The sequence below is a fragment of the Equus quagga genome, chromosome 9 (genome assembly GCF_021613505.1).
Source record: "Equus quagga isolate Etosha38 chromosome 9, UCLA_HA_Equagga_1.0, whole genome shotgun sequence".
NCBI classification, from domain to species: Eukaryota; Metazoa; Chordata; class Mammalia; order Perissodactyla; family Equidae; genus Equus; species Equus quagga.
In genome coordinates this window covers 114909704-114933402 of record NC_060275.1, presented here as the reverse complement: position 1 = coordinate 114933402, position 23699 = coordinate 114909704, and the positions used below count along the sequence as shown (strand labels likewise).

The 23699-nt window shown below is 40.1% G+C and overlaps 1 protein-coding gene across 3 annotated transcripts in view; it reads left to right on the top strand.

Annotated features, from left to right (window-relative positions):
• The window catches only part of ADCY2 (adenylate cyclase 2), a 401911-nt gene that overhangs the window by 283291 nt on the left and 94921 nt on the right, over window positions 1–23699 (top strand). For all 3 annotated transcript variants that reach the window (XM_046672164.1, XM_046672163.1, XM_046672165.1), the window contains exons 6-12: window positions 162–273; window positions 4556–4683; window positions 9446–9604; window positions 10438–10570; window positions 11968–12144; window positions 15655–15698; window positions 19394–19474. In XM_046672164.1, the coding sequence (XP_046528120.1) occupies window positions 162–273; window positions 4556–4683; window positions 9446–9604; window positions 10438–10570; window positions 11968–12144; window positions 15655–15698; window positions 19394–19474 (834 nt within the window). The remainder of the gene's footprint in view (window positions 1–161; window positions 274–4555; window positions 4684–9445; window positions 9605–10437; window positions 10571–11967; window positions 12145–15654; window positions 15699–19393; window positions 19475–23699) is intronic.

Below are 23699 nucleotides of genomic sequence, written 5' to 3'. Positions count from 1 at the left end.
TAATGGGAAAGTTTAGCAAACTTTATGTATTTTTAACATTTTTCTTGTGAAAATATAGATATAAAATGTAAAAAAAATATATCCTCTTTGAATGGGAAAAACTATTATTACTTTCTTAATAACTATAAACTTGCATATTCTGCTTCCCCTTGCCCCCGCAGTATCCTCTACGCTGACATTGTTGGCTTCACCCGGCTGGCCAGCGACTGCTCCCCCGGAGAACTAGTGCACATGCTGAATGAACTCTTCGGAAAGTTCGATCAAATTGCAAAGGTGAATATTAGTGATTCCCTTCTACTTTAAGAATATCTAAAATCTTGACTCACCTTTTCTCTGGTCTCTTTTCAACTTTTTACCTTTTCATAAAAGCACCTTTTAGGAATGTGTTTGTAAATTTGTTGGATTTATTTGCCATTGAGCCTTGATAAGTCTCAAACCTATATTGGGAATAAAAAATGTCATAGTGTATAATTATCACATTTTCATCAATTTTTAAAACTTCTGCGTACATATAATTCAGCACATGTATTATAAATACATTCAAGGTGGTGATATTTAATTTGCACATCTCTCTCCACTGTGCTGTTCTAAGGTCCTCTGTTTAGGCATTTCAATGTCAAGGAGTTGGAAGCATAATTTCCTCTCTTAGTGGTAACTGTCATGTATTCATATTGTTAAGCAGCATCCTGGAAGAACCCCTCCAATAGAAAGCATAGCTTCTACCTAAGCCCTTTATTTTCCGCTGTCTCATTGTTATCCATTGACCCTTGTACCACTCAAACAGAATTGTAAGTTCAGTATTTGTCATACATATGCTTCTTTATGGGAAGTTTCACAGAGAGGAAATGATGGCAAATGATCCAAAAGCATGCTAGACCTTACTTACTTATTGGAAGTATTACAGTTTTTGGTGGAAATATTGATTAAAAATTTTTTTCCTCTCCGTGAGCCCTTTACTTCTCATAAAACATTTCCAGTCAGCCTAATTATTTCTTTGAATTGTTCCAAACAAAAATTATGCTTATTAAAATGTGTTATTTATATATGGAAGAGTTGGTCCCAAATATAGTTCACTGCAAGATTCATCTCACTTATAAACAATACAGAACATTCAAGCCAAGCCTCTTAGAAATAAATCTGTTCACAGAGGCCCTCTTGGGTCAAGCTCTCCATGAGGTGCCTTATGCTGCCCAGTTGACCATGACAGATCTCACTGGGGATTTAAAAAAATAAATAGGAATACAGCTCTGCTTCCTTCTAGGACAAAACCAAAGGAAGAGGTTGAGTTTTTTGGGGGGCTCATTTTTAGGAAAAAAATTGGTTGAAACTTAAATAATGTCTTGAAAGTTTGAATTAAGGGAAAGTCACTTTTGTTGGTCATGCTAGGAAGAAACATCCTGATCTTGGCGAGTGACAGCATAGCTCCAGTGTTCACATGGTGTTGTCCCTATGTGCAAGTTTCAGTGTCTAAATTTTTCCTTTTTATAAGGGTACCAGTCATATTGGATTAGGGGCCCACCCTAGTCCTCATCTTAACTAATTACATCTGCAACGACCCTATTGCCAAATAAGGTCACATTCATGGGTACCGGGAGTTAGGACTTCAACACATGAATTTGAGGACACAATTCATGACCTGTAACAGAGGTTCTCAGTGTGACTTCCTGTTCCTCTCTGATCATTGTAACAAAAGAGTGTCCAGGCAATATCAGAGTCCAGCCTAGGATGGCTTGGTCCATCCATCCTTGGTCGCAGGGACAGCATGCTTTGGGCATTCATTCATGGCTCATAGTTAAACAACATGCAGTTGGAGAGCATCGTAAGCAAACAGTTCAGTCCTTTGAGTGAACACTACATAACTTTAAGCTAAGCACCTCAAAATCGTTGCTAGTTCACTGTTAATTGTTTTTAATCTTTTGAAATCACTTTATTGAGGTATAATTGACATACAAAAAGCTGTACATATTTAATTTATACAATTAATGAGTTTGGAGAGATATATACACCTTTTAAACCCTTGCCACAATCTATTCCATAAACATATGCATTACCTACGAAAGTTTCCTCTTGCCCTGTTTATTATGATTATGATTATGATTATGATTATTTTGTGATTAAAACACAACATCAGCTCTACTTTCTTAGCAAATTTTTGAGTATACAATACAGATTGTTAACTGTAGACACTTTGCTGCACAGTAGGTCTCTAGGACTTCTTCATTGTGCACCACTGAAACTTTGTACCCTTTGACCAATACCTCCCCAGGCCTGGCAACCATCATTCTACTTTCTGCTTCTATGTTTGAGTATTTTAGATTCCTTATATAAGTGGTATCATATGGTATTTGTTCTTCTGTGTCTGGCCTGTTTCACTTAGTAAACTAAATTCAACAGCACATTAAAAGGCTCATACACCATGACCAAGCAGTATTTATCCCTGGGATGCAAGGATGGTTCAACATATGTAAATCAATTGATGTGATATGCTCCATTACCAGAATGAAGGATTAAAATCATGTGATCATCTCAATAGATGCAGGAAGAGCATTTGACAAAATTACACACCCTTTCATGATAAAAACTCTCAGCCAATAAGGTATAGAAGGAACTTACCTTAACACAATAAAGCCATATGTGAAAAGCCCACAGCCAACATCTTACTCAATAGTAAAAAATTGAAAGCTTTTCCTCTAAGATCAGGAACAAGACTAGGATGCCTACTCTCACCGCTTCTGTTCAGCATAGTGCTGGAAGTCCTAGACAGAGCAATTAGGCAAGAAAAACAGACAAAAGGCATCCAGATCAGAACAGAAGAAGTAAAATTATCTCTGTTTGCAGATGACGTGAGCTTATATGTAGAAAACACTAGAGTCCATGAAATCTGTTATAACTAATAAATTCAGTAAAGTTGCGAGATACAAAGTACACCTACAAGAAAACCAATTTGTGTTTCTCTACATGCCAAAAGTGAAGTATGTCAAAAGGGAATCAAGAAAACAATTGCATTTACATCAGCATCGAAAAGAATCAAATATTTAGGAGTAAACTTAACCAAGTAGGTGAATGACTTATACACCAAAAACTATACAACAGTGATGAAAGAAATCTAAAAAGACACAAAAAAGTAGAAAGACATTCTGTGTTCATTGGTTGGAAGAATTAATATTTTTAAAATGTCCATAGTACCCAAAGCCATCTACAGATCAAGTGCAATTCCTATCAAAATCGCAATGGTGTCTTTTACAGAAGTAGAAAAACAATCCAAAATTCATACAGAACCACAAAAGACCACAAATAGTCAAAGTAATTTTGAACAAGAAAAACAAAGCTGGAGGTATCATACTTCCTAATTTCAAAATTTATTACAAGCTACAGCAATCAAAACAGTAGGATGCTGGCATAAAATAGATATGTAGACCCATGGAAAAGAACAGAGAGCCCAGAAATAAACTCACGCATATATGGTCGGTCAACTGATCTTTGATAAGGGTGCCAAGAATTCAGTGTTATTAATCTTACTATTTTCTAGAGTCAGAATATCTATTTAGGAAGTATGGGAGGGAAACCTTACTAAGAAGTAATTTTTTGCCTTTTTTTACTTACGATATTGTTATCAGGAATTACTAGCATATCATCTTATAGTGCCATAGATAAGGATGAAAGTATGCAAGCTCCCTTTTAGAGAGGGAAAGAAATATACAAAATCTACAGTAAACCTTACATGTGCTTAAGAACAAAAAGATCTTATGTTCATTTTAGTGTTTCAGATTTGTTCGGTTTATACATAAGCTTGTGTTAGTGATAAGAAGAAAAAAATGTGTTTGGTACATCTTTGCTTTTGTTTTGTTTTTGTTTTTTTAGTGAGGAGTCTATAAGCTAGTTGAAAAGGTTAGAAATGGATGTAGGATGGATGCATATGAATGAAGTTAATCTCAGTGTTATAATGTAAATACAGCCCACCCAGGAATATTAATGAGTTACTCTAACTTTCTACTGAAATGGTTTAACCTAAGATCAGAATTAAGTTTTAAATTACTTGGCAATGTTGAATGGTAGCTTATTATATTGTGATGTTTATCAGAAGCTACATGTCTAGTAAAAATCTGCTTCGACTTTGAAATAAATGAAGAAAAATGAAGTGAGCATAGTAGAGGATGACATAAGATTCTAATTCCGGTTGAGTTCTGGTCATCATTTTCTGCCCCGAAAAATTCTGCTCTGCACAGAAAGTTTCATTTGACTGTCCATATTTAGGATGTTTCAACCAAAGAGAATGATCTTTCCTTACCCTCCTCTGCTAGTGTTAAGTGTAAATCCTTCCAGAACTTTCCCTTTCTTCCCCTTTCCCTCATTCTTCCTGGTAAATGGGCATGTGTGTGAGGGTGGCTCATTCTTGTTGAGTAATGATGAGAAACCCAACTAGTTCTCATTTCTCTCTCCCCACAAACACTATTCAGTGTGACAGTGTTGGTGGAATGAGCACCTGATGATATTCAGTAAATCTAAATCGTTATGTAAGTGCTAACGCAACTGAAATTCTGATGTCTTCTTCCAGGAGAATGAATGCATGAGAATAAAAATTTTAGGAGACTGCTACTACTGTGTGTCTGGACTCCCTATATCTCTCCCTAACCACGCCAAAAACTGTGTGAAAATGGGACTGGATATGTGTGAAGCCATAAAGTAAGTGTACTGCTTAGCAAAATCTTTATTAACTGTTTAATAATTTTTAGTTCTAATTCTCATTCACAACTGTTTCTATTTTTCTGTCTATTGGCACTAAATGCATTATTGGACGTTTAAATATCAATGTGCAGAGACCCATTTATTGGTGTGTAAGAACTCAGTCCAAAGTACGTCTTCTCTAAGTGTTTTGTACTGTTATTATTGGCCTTAGATTACAGCAAAACTGAGTTAGAAATCTATGGGAAGGGACAATTTTGTTTGTTTCAAAGGTGATTTTTAAAAAAATTTAAATGTCTTCTCTGATCTTAGGGAAAAAGTCTGTACTCGGCATCTCTCTTGAGTTCTGACAAATAACATGGCTACACACAAAGTGTAAAAAAGAAAGTTCTTTCTATCACCAGCCTGCACCTCATGTAAAAACCCAGTCCAAAATTCCTTCATCTGGTCGAAAAGCCTCAGCTCTGTGAATTTAGCATCAGTTTATATCCATAATATATGTCTTCTGCATTGTATCTATAGTTTCCTTCATTTTAATTCTAGAGAAGATTCACTTACATAGAATGTTAGCATTGCAGTTGACAAATACAAGATAAAGGAGTAAGGACAAAGTCAATTTTCATTAGCAGTACCGTAATGCATCCTTCTTTAGTAATGCCTTCGTAAAAGCCAGACTGTTCTAAGTGAGAAAAGCTCTTGTTTGTTGATTGTGTGATTGTAGGATTTTAGTTTATTGGGTTTTTTGACTGCCCATTTTTGGTCAAATGATTTTACCCTATCCTCCACATATTTTTGGTCTAAACAGGATAGGAATTTGTGCTTGATGTTCTAATTCCTTGTCTCAGGGTTAGAGTAGATGGAGCTTTAAGTGAGAAAGCCGTGGATCAGGCTGTCACTGTGTTTAGCACACAGTATATGTTGGACACGTGCTGAAATGGACTAAGAGGTGGGTGGCTGGGTTCCCCAGTGCCGTCCAGGGAAGACTCACAAAGCCCACAGCCTTAGGTGAGCCCAGGAGACAGAAGTGTTCCAAATCCACTAGCTCAGTAGCAATTGCCGTGGGCCACCGTGGGACAGATGAGGGATTGGGAGGCAGATGAATAAAATGGAATCAAAGAAAGAATTGAGTGGGAGGAGTAGTCAGCCGGGCCTCAGCTTCCCAACGAAATGTATTGCCTGTGAAATAATCATGTTCTGCTTGCTTCTTCACATAGCTAAATCATTTGTCTTCTCTGAGACATGAAAAATATTTTTTTTCATTATTTCAACAGCAATTAACTATTCATGGCACTATGGGTCTAGCTGTAAGTGGGTCCAATCAGTGGAAATAATAGGTTTTCTCAAATTTGTAACCTACCCCTGGAGGCAAACTTGGTGTTTGTTTCAAACATGAGGTGAAATAGGTTCTTTTGGGGAAGGCATTTTTTCTTGATTTCCTTTTCAAATAGATGTGGGAAAGACTTTATGAAGGACAAAGTTACATGTATCAATAACATATTAAATTAAACAATCCACCATTTAACTGAAGCTTGATTTTTGCTTTGGAATCAACTGTTTTCCAGTTCTGTTATGTTTGTGACATTCCAACATGTTTAACACCTTTTAGGAGAAAGAATCCTTACATTCTGTCCACTGGCATGTCACCAATTCATCAGTAATATCTGTTTTTTTCTGTTACTTTTTTTATTGTGGTAAAATGTATATAACAAGTATCGCCCTTTGAACCATTTGTCAGGTGCAATTCAGTGGCATTAAGTACATTCAAAATGTTGGACAACCATCATCACTATCTACTTCTAGACCCTTCTCATTATCCCAAACGGAAAATCAGTACCCATTAAGCCATAATTCCCCATTCCCCTCCCCCATCACCTGGTAACCTCTGTTGTACTTTCTGACTATATAAATTTGCCCATTCTAGGTATTTCATGTAAGTGGAATCATACAATATTCGTCCTTTCATGGCTGGCTCATTTCACTTTATGGATATAATGTTTTCAGGGTTCATCCAGACCGTGGCATGTGTCAGTACTTCATCACTTCTGATGATGGAATAATATTCCATTGTATGTATTTACCACATTTTATTTATCCATTCATCATCTATGCATTGGCGATATCTTCTCAGTGGTGTTAGCAGGTTGGAGGAAACTCTCCAGAACTCTTGCTTGTATCTAAACTTAAGCTTCAAATCTTAATGGCCACATGTCCCCACGATCTGTCCTTCTTTGACCAAGGATTTCCATATTCATTCTCTATTATATATCACCTGTTCAGCTCATATACAGTTGATCAATAATAGGTTGTTTTGTTATACCCTCAATAAAAGACAGCACCTCAGCAAATTTCAGAAATTCTTTGTTCTCTCGTACAAAGAAAAACATTTTTATTCCCATTTATTGAACCAGAAAATGAGGATGAATACAGTAATTTTGATTTTTTAAGCTGATGCGGAGAAAGCACGTACTTGGTACTTGGAATTTTGGCCAGTCACCTCAGGTTTTTCCTAGGCACCAGCAACATGGGTCCAGGAACATTGGCCTGTGTCTTCCTCTCCAATTTGGACTCCCACACTTGCTCAGAGCCTCATTCCCTGTCAGGCAAGCCACCGCTACAGGAGCACTGAGTGGCAGTTTTGGAATATTCCCAATGCTTGCAGAGATTTTTTTTTTTTTCTGTCAGGAAAGTTTAAACTGTTCACAATCAAGGGAGTAATATTCAGGAGCCTGATTTTGTTAGTGATGAAGTTTCCTCTTAAACTAGAAAGTTTGTCTACTGTTGTTGCAAGCTTTAAGCAGTTATTTCAGCCTTTTTCCAGAGACCACACAGATTGCATCTACATGCATTGAAACATTTGGTCAGTCAATCCATTTGAACCCTTGATCAACTCTGTTTTTTCTAAAAAATACTCAAAGGACATGGAGATGGTTTTAAAGAGTCAAATCGTTCACCTGTCAATTCTGTCAAAATGACCAACTGTAGAGTGCTTTGTCTTCCCTCTTTATTCCCTCTCGGCTTTCTGCTGACCATATTTTGTGTGGTTGGAGCTGTTCTTCCTCAACAACATGAAATCTTAAGAACAACTATGCATTCTGTGACAAATTTTTCAAGGTCATCATCTCCCAAAGACAGAAACTCAGTAAATCCTTCAAAAATGACCTGAGTCAATTAAACTGGTCTCAAGTGTCTACACTGCACCAGGCCCTGAACCTGCTGATGGGTGTACAGACCACTTGGAAAAGGTCTGTGTCTTCGCGAGGCTGACACCCTGAGAGCAGATGTGAGCACAAACAGGGAATGCTACCTGCACTCAGGGAGGTTGGAGCACTTAGGAGGGAGGCCTACGTCAACCTGAAAGGAGAGACCAGAAAGCCTTCCTGGATGAGGTCATACCTAAGCCACAAATGGAAGAACAGTGCAAGCTGGCCAGGCGATGCCCATGCCCTGTCAGGGAAGGGAGGCTCAGGGGAGTTGGGAGCATAGAGAGGAGCCCTTGAGAACAAAGGCCCAGAGGTAAGGACCACATGGTGCCCAAGCAGCTGTAAGCACTCATAGCTGATGGAGGGCAGAGTGGCCGGGACAGCTCTCCTATGTCATATTGATGCTCTGGCTCATTGTGTAGGCAGGAATGAAGAGTTTGGATGACTTGCATAGCACCAAATATGTTGTTGTCTTTTTTGTGAAAAAAAAGCAGAAAAGGACAATGGAGAGGGAGGAAGGAAAGGGAAGAGAAGGAAAGAATTTTCTATATATTTTTTTGAGGAGTCCATTTATTTTTACATCCATTTCTTTCTATCATTTTTAGCACACTTGATGTCATTTTATTTTTTAAGCATGACATCCATGCCTATGCCCTTTTGAGCCTTTTAAGGTTCACTTTACTGCAACCCACACTGGGTAACTCTCCTTGTTATGTTGTAATCAGGGTCATTGCTACCCTCCACGTTTCCTCTTGGGGTGGTTCTCTCCAGCTGACTAGGGACGCCTTCATGCATACTTCTTTTACAATAATATTTTAATTGATAAATGTATTTAGTGGCAGAAATAAATAAGCATTGCCAAGAATTGCCATTTTCCCTTAAAGAAGTTCTTCATTTATCTCTGTTAATGAGTTGGTTACAAGGTCCTAAAGTATTTTTTAAAGGATATTTTAAAAATTGGTTTGTTTTTAATGATATCTTATGCATTATTAAGGCTTTTCAAAGAGTATTATTTTTCTCTTTTTGTCAAAGAATGTGCACAGTTGAAAAGCTTTAATCTCATGGCTATTTTTTAAAACTTCTATTCAGGCTAAAGTCATTATTAAACTCACAAATAAGCCATATTGTCTCTTATCAGCAAACAAATATTCATTGGAGACATACATTGTGCTAAACATTAGAATTGCAAATGGCACCTAAGACCATTTCTGACAGTACAGAGCAATGGCATGTGATGCGAGTATAAAATTCGGAGCAGGTGTCAGCACGTGATAGGTGCTTGATACGTATTGGTTGAAAAAGTAGAAGCTACAGCCAAAATGCTGTGTCATTGCTGCCAACATAGCCGGAGTGTTGGAACCTTTGGTCTAGGCTGGGAGTATCCAGAAAGGAAAACCCTTTCTCTTGGCTCAGAGCAGCAATCTTCTCCCACAGGAGGAATTCATGACAATATTTCCAACAGTGTGAGAAATTCTGAATAATAAAATGCCTGGAAAATTGGCCAGCAGTTTCAAGAAGAAAAGAATGTTCCTAGATGGTGATGTTACTTTCCTTCTCTTTAGGAAAGTGAGGGATGCCACTGGAGTTGATATCAACATGCGCGTGGGAGTGCATTCTGGGAACGTCCTCTGCGGTGTGATTGGTCTGCAGAAGTGGCAGTACGATGTGTGGTCACATGATGTTACCTTGGCCAACCACATGGAAGCTGGAGGGGTCCCTGGGTAAGGCTGGACCTTGGACTTCTCTCTTCAGGCTGGTTACATGGTTAGGAATGAGAGGTTAGTGGGTTACTAATGGACTGCTGAGTGTTCAGTGATTTCTGTTACCTCTGTTAGTATCATTTTACTCCTGCCCAATGGCCTCTTACATTAATCAGATAAACATGAGCTCTCGAGTCTCAATTCTACCACCCCCACGACCCGTGGTCAAAGAAAATGGATATCAGATTCTAAATTACAGACTTTTACTTATTTGTAATTTTGTGAGTTGAGACCTAAGTCAAAGACTTTTTATAATGCAGGGCAGAAATGGCATTTCTCTATTACTGGTGACCTCTGAAACCGGTACTATTAAAATGAGCCAGCTGTAGCATCCATCTCTGGTTAGAAGAGCATATTTGAGACAGGACAATTTTGATTCAAGTGCTATAATTTGGAGACACATGAGAGCATGCATTGAGAAAGAAAATCTGTACTTGTATACAGGGCAACATACTTCCTAAAATGCCTTTGTCATGCATTTCAAAAAATACCCTCACACGCAAAAATTTCATATGATCAAGTTTTATTTGCTGTAATTCCCCACTCCCACCTTGCAGTTTCTCTAAGTGCAGAGAAGCTCCAAATACTGCTAGCACATGACCTCTCAGAGCATCTTTCCAAAGCAGTGGTTAATAAACTATAAACCTTAATCACAGTCAGTTTTACCAAGAACATGTAGTCTTTCCTTCATTTGGGGGAGAAGAAATTTATCTCTGAAATAACAAATACATAGACAATTTTCCTTCATGTTTATCCTTCTGTGTCTTGATTGCTGTTTTAAAACGGAATTTCAGACGTGTTCACATTTCTTCAGTCACCCTGGAGCACCTGAATGGGGCTTATAAAGTGGAGGAAGGAGATGGTGACATCAGGGACCCATATTTAAAACAGCACCTGGTGAAAACCTACTTTGTAATCAACCCCAAGGTCAGTATTGTAGAGTCTATAATTAGCCTATGCCTTCTGTGATTAAAAGGGAGGGGGAAATTACTGATATAGTAGGTGCTTTTATTCAAGAATCAGTGTAATTCTTTGCTAGTCTTTGCCTCTAAAGTTACTTTAAATGAATTTGGCAGTTTAGTTATGGAACATCATTTCGTAATAGTAAATTCATATATTTATTAAAGAAACAGTTGAAATGAATTGCCTGTTTATATGACAAGATTATTGTCTATATGATGAGGTGGTATATCTTAGTCAATGTTAATCTACGTATTGCTTAGTCGATGATGCTTCTGAAAGTCCCAGTGGGCTCAGCCTGGCGCTTGGGAAATTAAATAGAGAGTAGATTTTGCTTAGGGCTTCAGATGATAAAAGCCTAATGAGGTGAAGTAGGATGAACATATAAGAAGAAGAAAAAGAGAAATATCTCAAAGATTAACAACTAAATATCACATATACCTTTGTGTGAGTACATGTACGTGCAGACGCGTTTAACTTTGATACAATAAAGACCTCCATTGCCTGGAAGACCATCCAGACTGTTAGGAGCCATCTCTTACTCTATTCACACCACACGTCAGGCCAGAGCAAGGGACTTAGAGCTCTCACCTCTTATAACCCTTCTCAAATTCCTGCCAAGTGAATATTATTGCTGTTTACCTATTAAGAATCTGAAGCTCTGAGGGGTTATGTAACTTCCGCCAAATCACACAGCTGGTAAACGGTACAAATATCATCAAGAAAGACCTCTGAACGGTCATAACCGATATCACAAAATCAATGAGATCACGTGTGCGTGTTTACTCACAGTAGCCTCGCTCTCCCACGTTCACCTTTGGAGATGAACTTCCAACTAACTTGAGAGTTGATCTGGAGACACGTGTGACAAGCAGGAAGCAACTGTGGGGTGACGGGGCGATGGTGTGGGGAAAAGACAAAAAAAAAGTGTGTACAAAGAACACCATGTTCAGGCAAAGAACACCAAAACCCAGATAGAGTAAAGCCATCGAGCATCAGGAAAGAGCCCTGATCTCTACAGCTGTCTGTTTAGGAAAACACAACCATCAAGAAAAAGCTGAAACAGATCAGCATATTCTGTTTAAGAATTTACTTTATGAAAATGCCTGTTAAAATGGCTATTAGTTTTTCCTAAGTTTAAATCCCGGGTAAATTTTGCTGTCTAGAAAAAATCGCTCAGCTCAACCAGCTCATAACCGTGGATTCCAGGAACACTGAAGGAACGAGGGCGGGGCCCTAAAGAGGGAAGAGGTGATGCTGGGGGAATCCGCTCAGTCAGGGGAGACTTCCTGGAGGGCAGAGCAGAAAGAAGGCGCTGTGCACCTTTGGCGTGCCAGGTGTAATGCTTTGTTTCTCACCCCAAGGGAGAACGACGGAGTCCCCAGCACCTCTTCAGACCTCGCCACACCCTCGATGGAGCCAAGATGAGGGCCTCCGTCCGCATGACCCGGTACCTGGAATCCTGGGGGGCAGCCAAGCCCTTTGCTCACCTGCATCACAGAGACAGCATGACCACGGAGAACGGCAAGATCAGCACCACGGTACCGCCCCCCCCCCCCCGCCCCTTTGCTTCAAACTCCTCCACCTCTGGACAGAAGCTAGGTCCCCAAAGCAAAAGGCTGGGCGTCTCCTGCCAAATTAACTGTCTGTGATTAGGCAAGCTTACCATCTCCTCCCTGGAGAGGCCCCTTGCAAACAGCTGTCAGGGTATAAATGAGTGCCAAGCCCACATTGCTGAGAGATTTAACCCAGAGAGATTTTGCCTTATAACTTTATAACCCACAACCATTTTATTTACTTGTTATTCAATTCAGTTATTAGCAACTGACTACAGTTGAAGTTTTCGGGGGGGTTCTGCTATCATGAAATAGAAAGCCTGAGCAATATCTTAATAAAAAAACACATGAAGGCATGATGCCCTTGCAGTTGAGTAGCATCAAGACTGTCTTTTCATTGCCCAGATATTCAGACTGTGTCTGCAGGAATGAACAGTCTGTTGCTGTAACTCCTTGTTTACACCACTCCAGCTTCCAACAGATAATAAAGTCTCAAAGCTCCTTATAACAGGGACACTTTCAATAAGCTGAATGGCTGAAACAGATAGAAAATAGAAAGACCCATAGGAGGGGAAAGTAAATACAGCGGAGCACTTAGAACAATCCCGATGATATTGTTAGATTTTAAAGCAATCTCCGAGTAAAATTTCATGTATGATGGCATTAACTGTCCTAGGGATGCAGTTGAGGTAAAAAACAAAATGGAATGTTACGTAATTCTCATTGGCTGATGAGAAGAAACAGATCAGATTGTCAGGTAAAAGTACCCTTTTCTAGTCTCCCTGTGCCCCTACCTCCTGTCCTCTCACAATGACACGCCCAAGCCCAACGGATCACATACTTGTTTTGACTTATATATATCTCTTCTCTCGACTTCCCTGCTTCTTTATTCAACTAAAAAAATAAACGTGATCTGACAGAAGATCATTATCCATTAGTCACCAAGGAGGACCACCAAGACAAGTCCTAGAGGAGTTTGCTTTCTATTGGGAAGAGAGAGACCATAAGTAGGAAACAAACAAGATCATTTCAGGTGCTGCTGAGGGTCGCAAGGAGGATGGAAGGGAGTGATGTCTTTGGGAGTGATGGTGTGGCTATTCTGGGTGGGACAGCTGGGGAAGTCTCAGAGAAGGAGAGGAGTAAATTGGAGGAGGTGGCAGAAGAACAAATTCAGTGGCCCTAAGACAGACGTGAATTGGTGTCTTCAAGGGGCAGAGAGGAGGCTGGTGTGGCCGTAGTGTCATCACCAATAAGCAAAAGGAAGTCATCGGGTGAGATGCACTAAGATAATTGTGTGTAACTCATTCTAAGTTTAAGAAGAAGTCATTAGAGGATCCTAAGCAAGGGGAGGCTATGATATAATTAGTGCTTTGGAGTAAGGAGCAAGAGTGCAGGACTCCAAGCGAGAATGATGCCCTCTTATGCTAAGATTTAAGTAGTGGAAACAGTAAGAAGCAAATTCAGGGTTTAGTTTGGACTTAGAGCAAATAAGACTTGGTGATGGAGTGGAGATACGCAAAAATGAGGATCAAAGATCTCCACAGTTTTTTGGCTACACAACTGGAAGACTGATGAGGTCCTTAACTGAGATGACACACACCGGGAAGAAATCAGGGGATTTAAGTGGAAACATCAAGGCTTTGTTAATGGACATCTTCAAATCAATATGCCTTTTAGACATCTAAGTGCAGCTAGAAAGTCACCAGTCGGATGTGCAAATCTAGAACTCAGGGGAGAGGTCCATGCTGGAGATGTGAATGTGACAGTTGTCAGGTTTTAGATGATATGCACAGCCATGGAATTGGATGAAATCAGCAAGAAAAGAAGAGATCCAAGGAGGTTGGCCTGGCACATTTGGGGCCTTGCAGCATTTAGACCTGTTGGAGGAAAAGTACCTAGGATGTTAGGATCCAGTTGCCAGAAGAAGTCAATGCTTCCATCACTCTTATGAAAAAAAAAATAATGTGGGTGATTTTGTCTCAATGTTTCATTTATTATTAGAGCTAATGGCTAATAACTATATCTCTCATTGAGATTCACACACCAGCAATTGGTTCATTGGTTGGTTGGTTGGTTGGTTGGTTCAGGAAATAAGAAACATGTAAATGTTAGAACATGATTTTCTGTGATGTTTCTTATGTATATCTGTGAAAATGGTCTTACTCACTTTTCCAGGCATGTTATTGATGTTGTTGTGGTTGCTTATTTCTTACCAGTCTTTATTGTCCCATGACTTAAGAGTGACTGTCTCCCCTGTTATCTCATCATGGGACTGCAGGAAAGATTTCAGCCTGACTTTAATCTGTTGTTACGTGTTAGTGAAGATGACTTCCTCAAGAGAGAGTTGCAACTGTCTAGTGCTTGGAGCTGCAGGACGTTGTAGAAACCAGAGGACCTCTTGAACAAACTCAGTTTTCTTAACCGGCTGGTCTCACCAGTCACAGGTGCAGAGCCTGGGGACTGCTCAGCAGCAGTGGAGGAAATCTTAAGAAAATCCCCAGGCTGTGCTTAGAACATGAAGCCCACACGACTGTTACTTTGCTGTGTCCCTTTCTCACTTTCAGAAAGATCCCATCGTCATTCTTATGAATACATTCCAGGGTCAAACAATTGTCATTGCCGCAAGTTATTTCTTTTATCTAATCCCCTATGCAGAACTCCATTGACCGATTCAATGTTGATAGGGCTGGTGAATAATGCATTATTTTACTTTATGTGACAAAACTTGGAGTTCAATTATTTTTTAAAATATCTTACCTTTCCCTAGGCTAAATACATTTCGTAATCTAACCATAGAGATAAAGCAGCAAAGAAGAGCTTTTTTGGAAACCATTTTGTTCCAACTTTTATTTTGATTTCCCCTACAAATGTATAAAAGTAAGTCTTGTGTTTTTTTAAGTCTGTTATTGAACATTTCGCAGTGGGTCCCTCACTGATAAACCCTGACTGGTGTCTCTCATTCCTTTTAGAGAAACTATCAGCACTCCTACATTGATTTTTTTCCTTTTTGGTCAATGATTTATGATTTCATGTACTTAACCGATGGTACCATTTCTTAATGGCTTAGTTCAGAAATAAGAATTAACTACAAATTTTATGGTTCTGTTTGTGGTTTGAAGCATTTATTAAGTATTTGTCTCGTGCCAAACTACATCTTCACGTGATTGTAAGCTGTTTACAGTAACTCTAATAATGGTCCTCCGCAGGCCATTGTTTGAAATCATATCTGCAAATATCAGGATGTAAATTTTTAAAATTCAGACAATTTGGATACTTCCAACATCCAGAGTTTGTAGATTACACCGACATTCTAACTATAAACTGAGTTTTTAATCTTTTTTCACATTTATAATTAAGCTCTTTTTCTCCGCTGCATAATTGTTACCTAAGTGATACTTTCCATGATAAAAGAAGAAATATGTTATACATATTTACCATTGAAACATTCTTAAAGTATGTTTTTGGCAACTAATAACCTTTTTTCTTTTTCAATAGGATGTACCAATGGGTCAGCATAATTTTCAAAATCGCACGTTAAGGTATGGTATATGTTCCACTTTCTAATTTTTAAAGGCTTATTGCTTTTTATTTATTTCTGAAAGTAATTATCCTCAATTATAGTAATTTTGAAAGCCACTTCTTCTAAAAAAGAGCAGCTGTTTGTGAAAAGCCCTATTAAATTGCTTTCAGCTTCTAAAAGTAGGATTACTGGTGGTGTTGTCATTAGAATTGAGAGGAAAAAGGAAAACACCTCCTGGTAAACACCTTAGAACTTTAAATTGCTTTCTTAAAATGCCTCTTCTTAATATTAATCTGTAGTAAAAAATCTAATCTTCTTAAAACGAATATGTTCCTTAAAATTACATTTTTTATGTTGAATTCTAAAGATAAAAGCAAGGTAAGTCCAGCCTTTCTATAGTGAAAAGAAAGGCTGCTCGGCCTGCTCAAAAAAGGAAAAAGGGGCCGGCCAAGTGGCGTAGTGCTTAAGTTCATGTGCTCCACTTTGGCGGCCCAGGGTTCGTGGGTTTGGATCCTAGGCGTGGACTTACACACTGCTCATCAAGCCATGCTGTGGCAGCATCCCTCATACAAAGTAGAGGAAGATTGGCATAGATGTGAGCCAAATATCCACAGAAGCCCTGTCGCCATCCACCGTAGGATCCCAGGCAATAATCCTTTCCCTTATCCATGTTCTGCTAGTTTTTGGGTTCAGAGTTTTACCTTCATGTTGGTTTAGGATTCAAGTATTATTGAAGATGTTCAAATAATTAACGTAAGGCCTAAAACTTGACGTAGCCTTTCTTTCCTCACACAGAAGTGAGTTTATTCTTGCAGAAAATGCATTGTATTCAGGTAAAAAAAAATGAACACAATTATTTAGCTTATCACCTGCCAAAAGAGAGCAAATAGTGCACATTATTCCAGAATCCCTCTGTCTGACTTTATTTGTTGTAATGAGCTCTAATTTGTATTTTGTGTAAAATTTGAAATTTTAACATTGTGATATGACACTTTTAGTTCTATGTTATAAGGATAATTGGATTCTTGGGCTTTTGAAGCCTTATTTTTTAAGTGGCAAATGCCATACCAAAGAGAACTTAAGCAAGTTTTAGGGATCCTATGGACCCCATAGCATACCTCGAGAAGGTGTGGCTCTTCAGGCCATAGACGACAGCACATCTGCCAGCAGCTGTGCACAGAAATTTCATGGACATCTTTTCACTTCATGTTTGATAGCTCTTCTGTCATCTGTCTGCCCCTCCCTGCAATTCTGCTTCAAGAGTCTGTCTACTGAAATTACAGTAGGGATGCCTCATGGAGCACCACTGTTGCGTGGGCAGTGTCTTCTCACTGGATGCATACTGTCTGGAAGACGGTCATGATAAGCTATCATTTTTATCTATACAGGCATATGGGAAATCTAATTTCATCCTTACAGCGTTACTCCATGGTAGATGCTATTGCCATTATCTTACAAGAGAGGAAACTGAAGCACAAGGGGTTGGGAGAATGTCCAGAGTCACGTGGCTGATGGAGGTGAGGCCAGGGTTTGTGTCCAGACTCTGTGACACCAAAGCCTGCCTCCCTAATTGCCCTCCCGTCCTGCCTGCCCTCCTAGGAGCCTCCTCCATATCTCTTCCTCTTTCCTCTGTGATGGTTGATCTTTGGTGGCCCTAAGGCCTCAGGGACAGGGCTCCACTTTCAAGCCAGCCTCCCTGGGCTTCCCTCGCATTTGTGTCCCTGGCTCTGTAAGCTGGCCTATGTTATAAAACTCTCTGAGCCTCCAGCCTGGCCATCGGACGATGGTGAAGCATCATCAGGGATAATGCGCTGCCTCTTCCATGCCTCCTGAGAGTTAATAGCCCAGGCGTGGGGTGGGACAGCTCAGGAAGGAGCTTGGGAGAAAGAATGGAGAGGAATTGCAGAGAGGGGTTGAGGGCAGAGAGCAATGTAGAGGCCAGTGGTGGGGCCCAGAGGCAGGAACAAGGACAAGAAAGTCAAACCCCGAAAGCCTGAGGAGCAAAGCCCTGGTTGGCGGATTAAGAATTCCCGGTGGGTGGATTATTAGCCCCAAGGATATCCTCTCATTTCCATAGCAGACGTCACATAAGTACAGAGACAAGAAAACTGTCTATATGTTAATAATCGTCCAGGTAATTAGTGAGTACGAAGGATGCATGATACTCTGCATTCATTGGCTACTTCATGTGCCACATTTACTGCACTGAGTGCTGTACAGACGTGATCTAAACTAATCCTAAAACAGATTCACAAAGGCAATGCCATTGTTAGCCTTGGGCATAAGATTGAAGGATTATGTTTTCCTGTGAGCTCGAGGTACCCACAAATGTTCCTTCTTAGACTTGCTGAAACTTTTTGGAAAAGAAAGCCACCAAATAGAAGTCAAGAAACTCAAGTCTAGGTGTAAGGCTGATAAAAATGAAATGAAGGTAGCTCCTCACTGTAAATGAGAATGAGCCATGCTAGATGATGGCTAAGGTTTCCTGCTTCTTTTAGAAGAAGGATAAAAATTAATTTGCCTTCCATATTAGCTTGGAATTTGGTATGCTTACCCTCCTAATTCAGTTGAATCCGTATCTGTAGGTGGATCACTTATTATCATTCTGTTTTTGAACCAAGACTGCCCATGGCCTGTTTAAAGAAGGCAAGACCTGAAGGCACAGACCTACAAAGGAGGATGGAATTGGCATGCCCCTTGCATGTCATTAATGACAATTCTGTGAGATTTAATTACAGATAAATGCGGCATTGTATATTTAATGCTATTGTTATCTGTATCAAGGCAATTCTGAACTCAGAAAAGCATTCATTACATTCCAAAGTAGAAGGTCTATTCAATTAGCAGTTTAACCAACCAGAAGACAGAGAAGCCAGGTGCATCCTCCACATTGGACTAGGTGACTTGCTGACACCTAGACTCAGATGCAGGCTGGTTCGGGCCGGTTTGGCGATTGTACTGTGCTTATATTCTTTGCAGTAGATATTTAACTTTTAAAAACAGGCATTTCGATTTTCTCCTTCATGTCATTCTCAAGCTAATCGTCAAATTAACCTTGGGGAACTCACTATTATTTTGGCATAATTTATTTACAAAGCATCTTGTGTTAATGACTGAATATTATTTGCTTCCAAGACCAAGAAGTGGTCTGCAAATGTAAGTGGGGTTTTCTGTGTGTAGAGCTGTCAAACACTGAGGAACATTCAAAGACATACAATTAAGCTCTGATATGCCTCAAATAAGACTGTCATTCTGCAAATTCTTGAAAACTGACCAAGGGAAACAGGAACAAGGAATGACTGTTTTGTCAACCAAACCGCCTTTTTGCAGGGGAATTTCCAAAGCCAATGTGTTCTGTCATGAAATCAAGTTTATAAAGGCAACAAGTCAAGGGCTAATGCATCTCTTAGGACAGAAGGTTCTTTAATCTCCAGCATCAAGTATATATCTCTCAGTGCTGCTTTTGGATGCCTAGTCTAATTTCACTCCAAGTGAGTGGTAGGGCAGCATTTCACTGCACCAAAAGCTCTACTCAATTCATTCAGTCCAGAGAGCGGCTATGTGGTAATAGAGAGAAGGCTGCTCATAGACTGTTGTTTCTTTTTTTCCCTCAATTAACAGAATTAAACAGAGGTTTTGGCATCCTAGAAACAAATGGGCTGCATATTTAGTTCACTAATAATTCTTACTCGTGATATTTCCTCCTTCATGTAGAACCAAGTCACAAAAGAAAAGGTTTGAAGAGGAACTAAATGAAAGGATGATTCAAGCAATTGATGGAATTAATGCACAAAAGTGAGTACTTTTAATCTTAAATTATCATTAGTCTCATATTTCAACCTCTATTGTTTCAAAATAGTCATATTTTCCCGAAGAATTTCACCACAAACTGTGTAATACTTATCATGACAAAGCCAAGTTTTCTGAGACAGATCATTCATATCATCTCAATTGTCCTTAACAGCAGCTTTTCTTAACAGTGTTTCATCTTTTTAAAAAATGTTAATTCCTGCCTGATAAATGCTCTCCAGATAAATTACTGACAAACAACATGAGATATAAACAGAGAGAAAAATTATAACAGAATGTGTTCAGTAAGTAATGCTTTTTAAAGATCAATAGAGATTCCACATGGGAAAATCTTTAAGTTATATTATCTGGTGCTATCCACTCAAAATGCATTTATTCCCCTGCAAAATCAGAGAATATGGAGGTACCTGTGTTCTAAATCCTGGAAGAGAGTCTTGAGCATTAGAATCTGAATTCATGGGGGCAGTGGGAAGAAGACCAGTTCTTTGGGGGGCAAATTGTCATTCAGTCTATGAAGCCAAGGATTGCTCTTGTAGTTTTAAATGGTCCAAGAATATGGGGGGAAAAATTAAAGAAAGTGATGGCTTTCATGGCCTGGACAGAATGAGTACATTCATCAGCCTGCAAATTCTTCTTAGGGGCATTTGTCATGGCTGAACTCATGGAGGGCAGAAGGTAAATGACTCAGTATGCTGCCTGGTACCCATTAGACACTCCATAAATGTTTGTTGAATTAAATTGTAGCGAAAACATCAATAGGTCCAAAGGAAAAGCCTTCGTGGGAAGGTTTCCATCCTTGTGGACACCTGGCTATTTATTTTTTTATCATGAAAGTTGACTTATAAAAAGCAAAAATGATTTTCACCTAGAACTCTTTGCCTCCAAAATTAAGTTACACAGCTTTACAAAATGTGTGCCCCTTCCAGATTGTTCCTTGTAGGTATTTATTTTAGAATATTTATGGGACTTGTGAAAGAATCACAAGTGTGTATGTGTGTGTGTGGTGTGTGTATGTATGGAATTGCATGTGTATACGATAAATTGTCTTGGTCAGGCTGGAGCTGCAATTCAGATACGCTGGCTCATTGAATGAACACCTGCCTGGAGCCCCTTTGAGTGCTCCCAGCAGACAGAGCCTTCCCCCATCCTAGGGCACCCCGGCACCCCACACAAATGCTCTGCTTTGCCGGCACCAGGATCAGTGTAAAGGAATCGCCTCAACTCTGCCCCGGTTGAAACCTCAACACATCACAACAGAGAAACATGATTACCTGGATTCTCCTGGCAGCTACAACCCAGGGGAAAGTCTGATTTCATAAAACGTGGGTGGAAGGATATATTCATTCAACCAGAGGAAATAGCAGTTACCACTCTGTGACCCACCAAAACAAAATACAACATCAGAAGAGAGAGGAAATCTTGTTCCTTGACAAAGTTTAGTCAACTATAATAATAACAGTAACAATGAAAAACAAAGGCATAAAATCAGCCTCAGCATGTCTTCACAAAGGACGCCCACCTTCTTAAACTACTGTGCCCACCTTTAGAAAGTTTCTATTAAAGGGATCAGTTGAAAGTACAATCATTGGCCTTGCTTAATTTTTGTCAAAGTTGCTTCTGGATTGTCTGTCTGTATTGTGTCATTTAGTATTTGAACGCGTGTTTAGTTAGTTGAATGCATGTTTGTGTTTTAATGTAGTTTTATTCTAAAGTGGTATTTAATGTTGATATAACTGCTTATGTTGTAATCTTCCCGACGTGTTTCAGAAATCAAATAGGGGAAAATGTCAAGCTGCACTCAAAACTCAAAAGGGAGATTTTTTAAATGGAAGCTATTCTGCATGTATTTTTTAATTAGCGTCACTCCCGATGTCAGGCCCTCCTAATTAACCCCTCTTGTTCTTTGATATGATCTTCTTCTGATCTTCCTTGAATTTCCACTTGAGGATTCAACAGGGACTCCAGCCTTGATGTGCCATTCAGTTGTTTTCTGCTATTGACATAAAACAGTGATTTATATGCAGATTTTCATGTATTCGTTCATTTACTCATTTAGCAAACATTTGTGAAAGGCTGAACAATGTCGGCATTTGCCGAGCACCAGACTTATCAAGACACAAGACCTCTCAAAGCCTGATGTCTAAGGGAGGGAGAAAGACATCACTGTGCACTATACAAGTGCCCTGTGAGGGCAACGGGTCAAGAGAAGAGGACAGCACAGAGGAAAGGCAGGTACATTGGACTGAAGAGTCATGAGTTTTCTGGACAAGGTGACACACAAGCTAAAACTTGGAGGAAACTAAAAGGAAGAGAAGAAGATCTTGCCTCATGGCGTGAGAACAGCACATGCCAGGGTCGGAGGTGTGCTTTTCAGTTTTCAGCACGATGGGAACACAGGCCCTGCAGGTGTCTCTCGGGGTGGAGAGGCTTGAGCAGAAGGGTCAGATTCCCTGAGAAGCACCTTGGGCTTGTGTAAAGCAGGTTATGCGGGTGGGCGCCGTTGAAGTGTCCTATGCAGTGAGTGTGTGATCAATTCTGCTCTGGTGGTGTGTGGAGGACTTCTCAAGACAGGCACACCCTAAAATGAATCCTGCACAGCCAAAGCAGAGATGGCCATGCCCTCCAGCAGGCTGAAGCTCAAGGCACAGGTTTGGGAGACCTTGACTTATCTGGGTAGGCAAAGTGGGGTAGGAAAGCAGTTATGATAGCTGAGCACCAAAGAGGCTTACCAGAAACTTCTCCTGGGATCCACAGAGGTGGAAAGGGAGGCATCATGTGTGGAGGATGCCCAGGCCATTCCCTCCCCGGTGGCATTTTCCTCCTGAAGAGTTGGGCTCTCCTGTAAGTTTGATTTCAATAAACGGGTGTGCTAAAACAGTTAATCTTTAGAATGAGGAACCTCTCCTAAATTTGTTTTTTTGAAAAGGAAAAACAGAAAGAGAATGTGAAAAGTTCTAAGGGGGAGAAACATGGGCCTCTGTGGCGAAGGAAATGAGCTGGTGAGTTAATGAAAAACGTGTGATGCCAGCTTCGATCTGTGTGCATGGAGTGGAGTTAATGCACACATGGATGACAGACAGACCAGAGGCATCTCAGACCACACTGAGAGACCACCAGTCCAGCATCATTTGTTTCAGCTGTGGCTCCATGGACCACCTTCCCCAAATGCCACAGGGTCACCCAGGGCCTGAGTGCACAGTCGCACAGTCGAGGCCACTGAAGTCTTTGGATTAACGCTGCCTGGGTAGGTGTATAAGTCAGCTCGGGCTGCCATAACAAAACGCCACAGGCCAGGTGGCTTAAACGACAAAAAAGTATTTTCTTACAGTTCTGAGGGCTAAATGTCTGAGATGGGGGTGCCAGCATGGTGGGGTTCTGGTGAGAGCTCTCTCCTTGACTTGCAGACGGCTGCCTTCTTCCTGTGTGTTCACATGGCCTTTCCTCTGGGATGGTGCAGAGAAACAGGGGGAGGAGGCTCTTGGTGTCTCTTTTTATGAGGACACTAATTCTTTCAGATCAGGGTCCCCACCCATATGACTTCATTTAACTTTAGTTACTTCCTTAGAGGCCCCATCTCCAGATACAGCCACACTGGGAGGTTAGGCCTTCAACATAGGAGTTGGAGGGACACAAATATTCAATCCACAACGATGGGAAAGTGGTCTTCTCTCCATTTCAGTGTCCCCTTTGCTGAAAGAGCCTGTGATCTTACATTCCAGAATAATCCCAGGTGAGGACGTGGGTCTACTTATGTATCTCACCTCAAGTCAGGATCTTGTTTAGAATTGCCTTTATTTGGCCTGGGCCCAGGGATACAACAACATAGTGAAGATGAATAGAGAATCACTTATTGTACAGCCCAGAGTGGGGTTGACTTTCTTCTTGCCACAGACCACTTGAGTCAGGAACCATGTCAGGAGACATCTTCATTTCTCTTCTCTTCTCCCTCTCTCTCTCTCTTGTTCCAATTCCCAAAAACACTATCTGACCTTATCAGCCCACACAAATCTTTCCTATTCGAAATACCCAAATCACGTATACACGTCTTTGAGTTTTCTACAAGTCAGTAATAGGAACTGAGGCCAGCTCAGAATACAAGGAGATGGCGAGGGCTGTGGGAAAAGCATCCTCTCCTTAATTCTGAGGACAAGCTAACAAGAATTAGGCCCATCAGTTATTGCTTCAAGAAGAAGCCACAGGCCAAACCCAA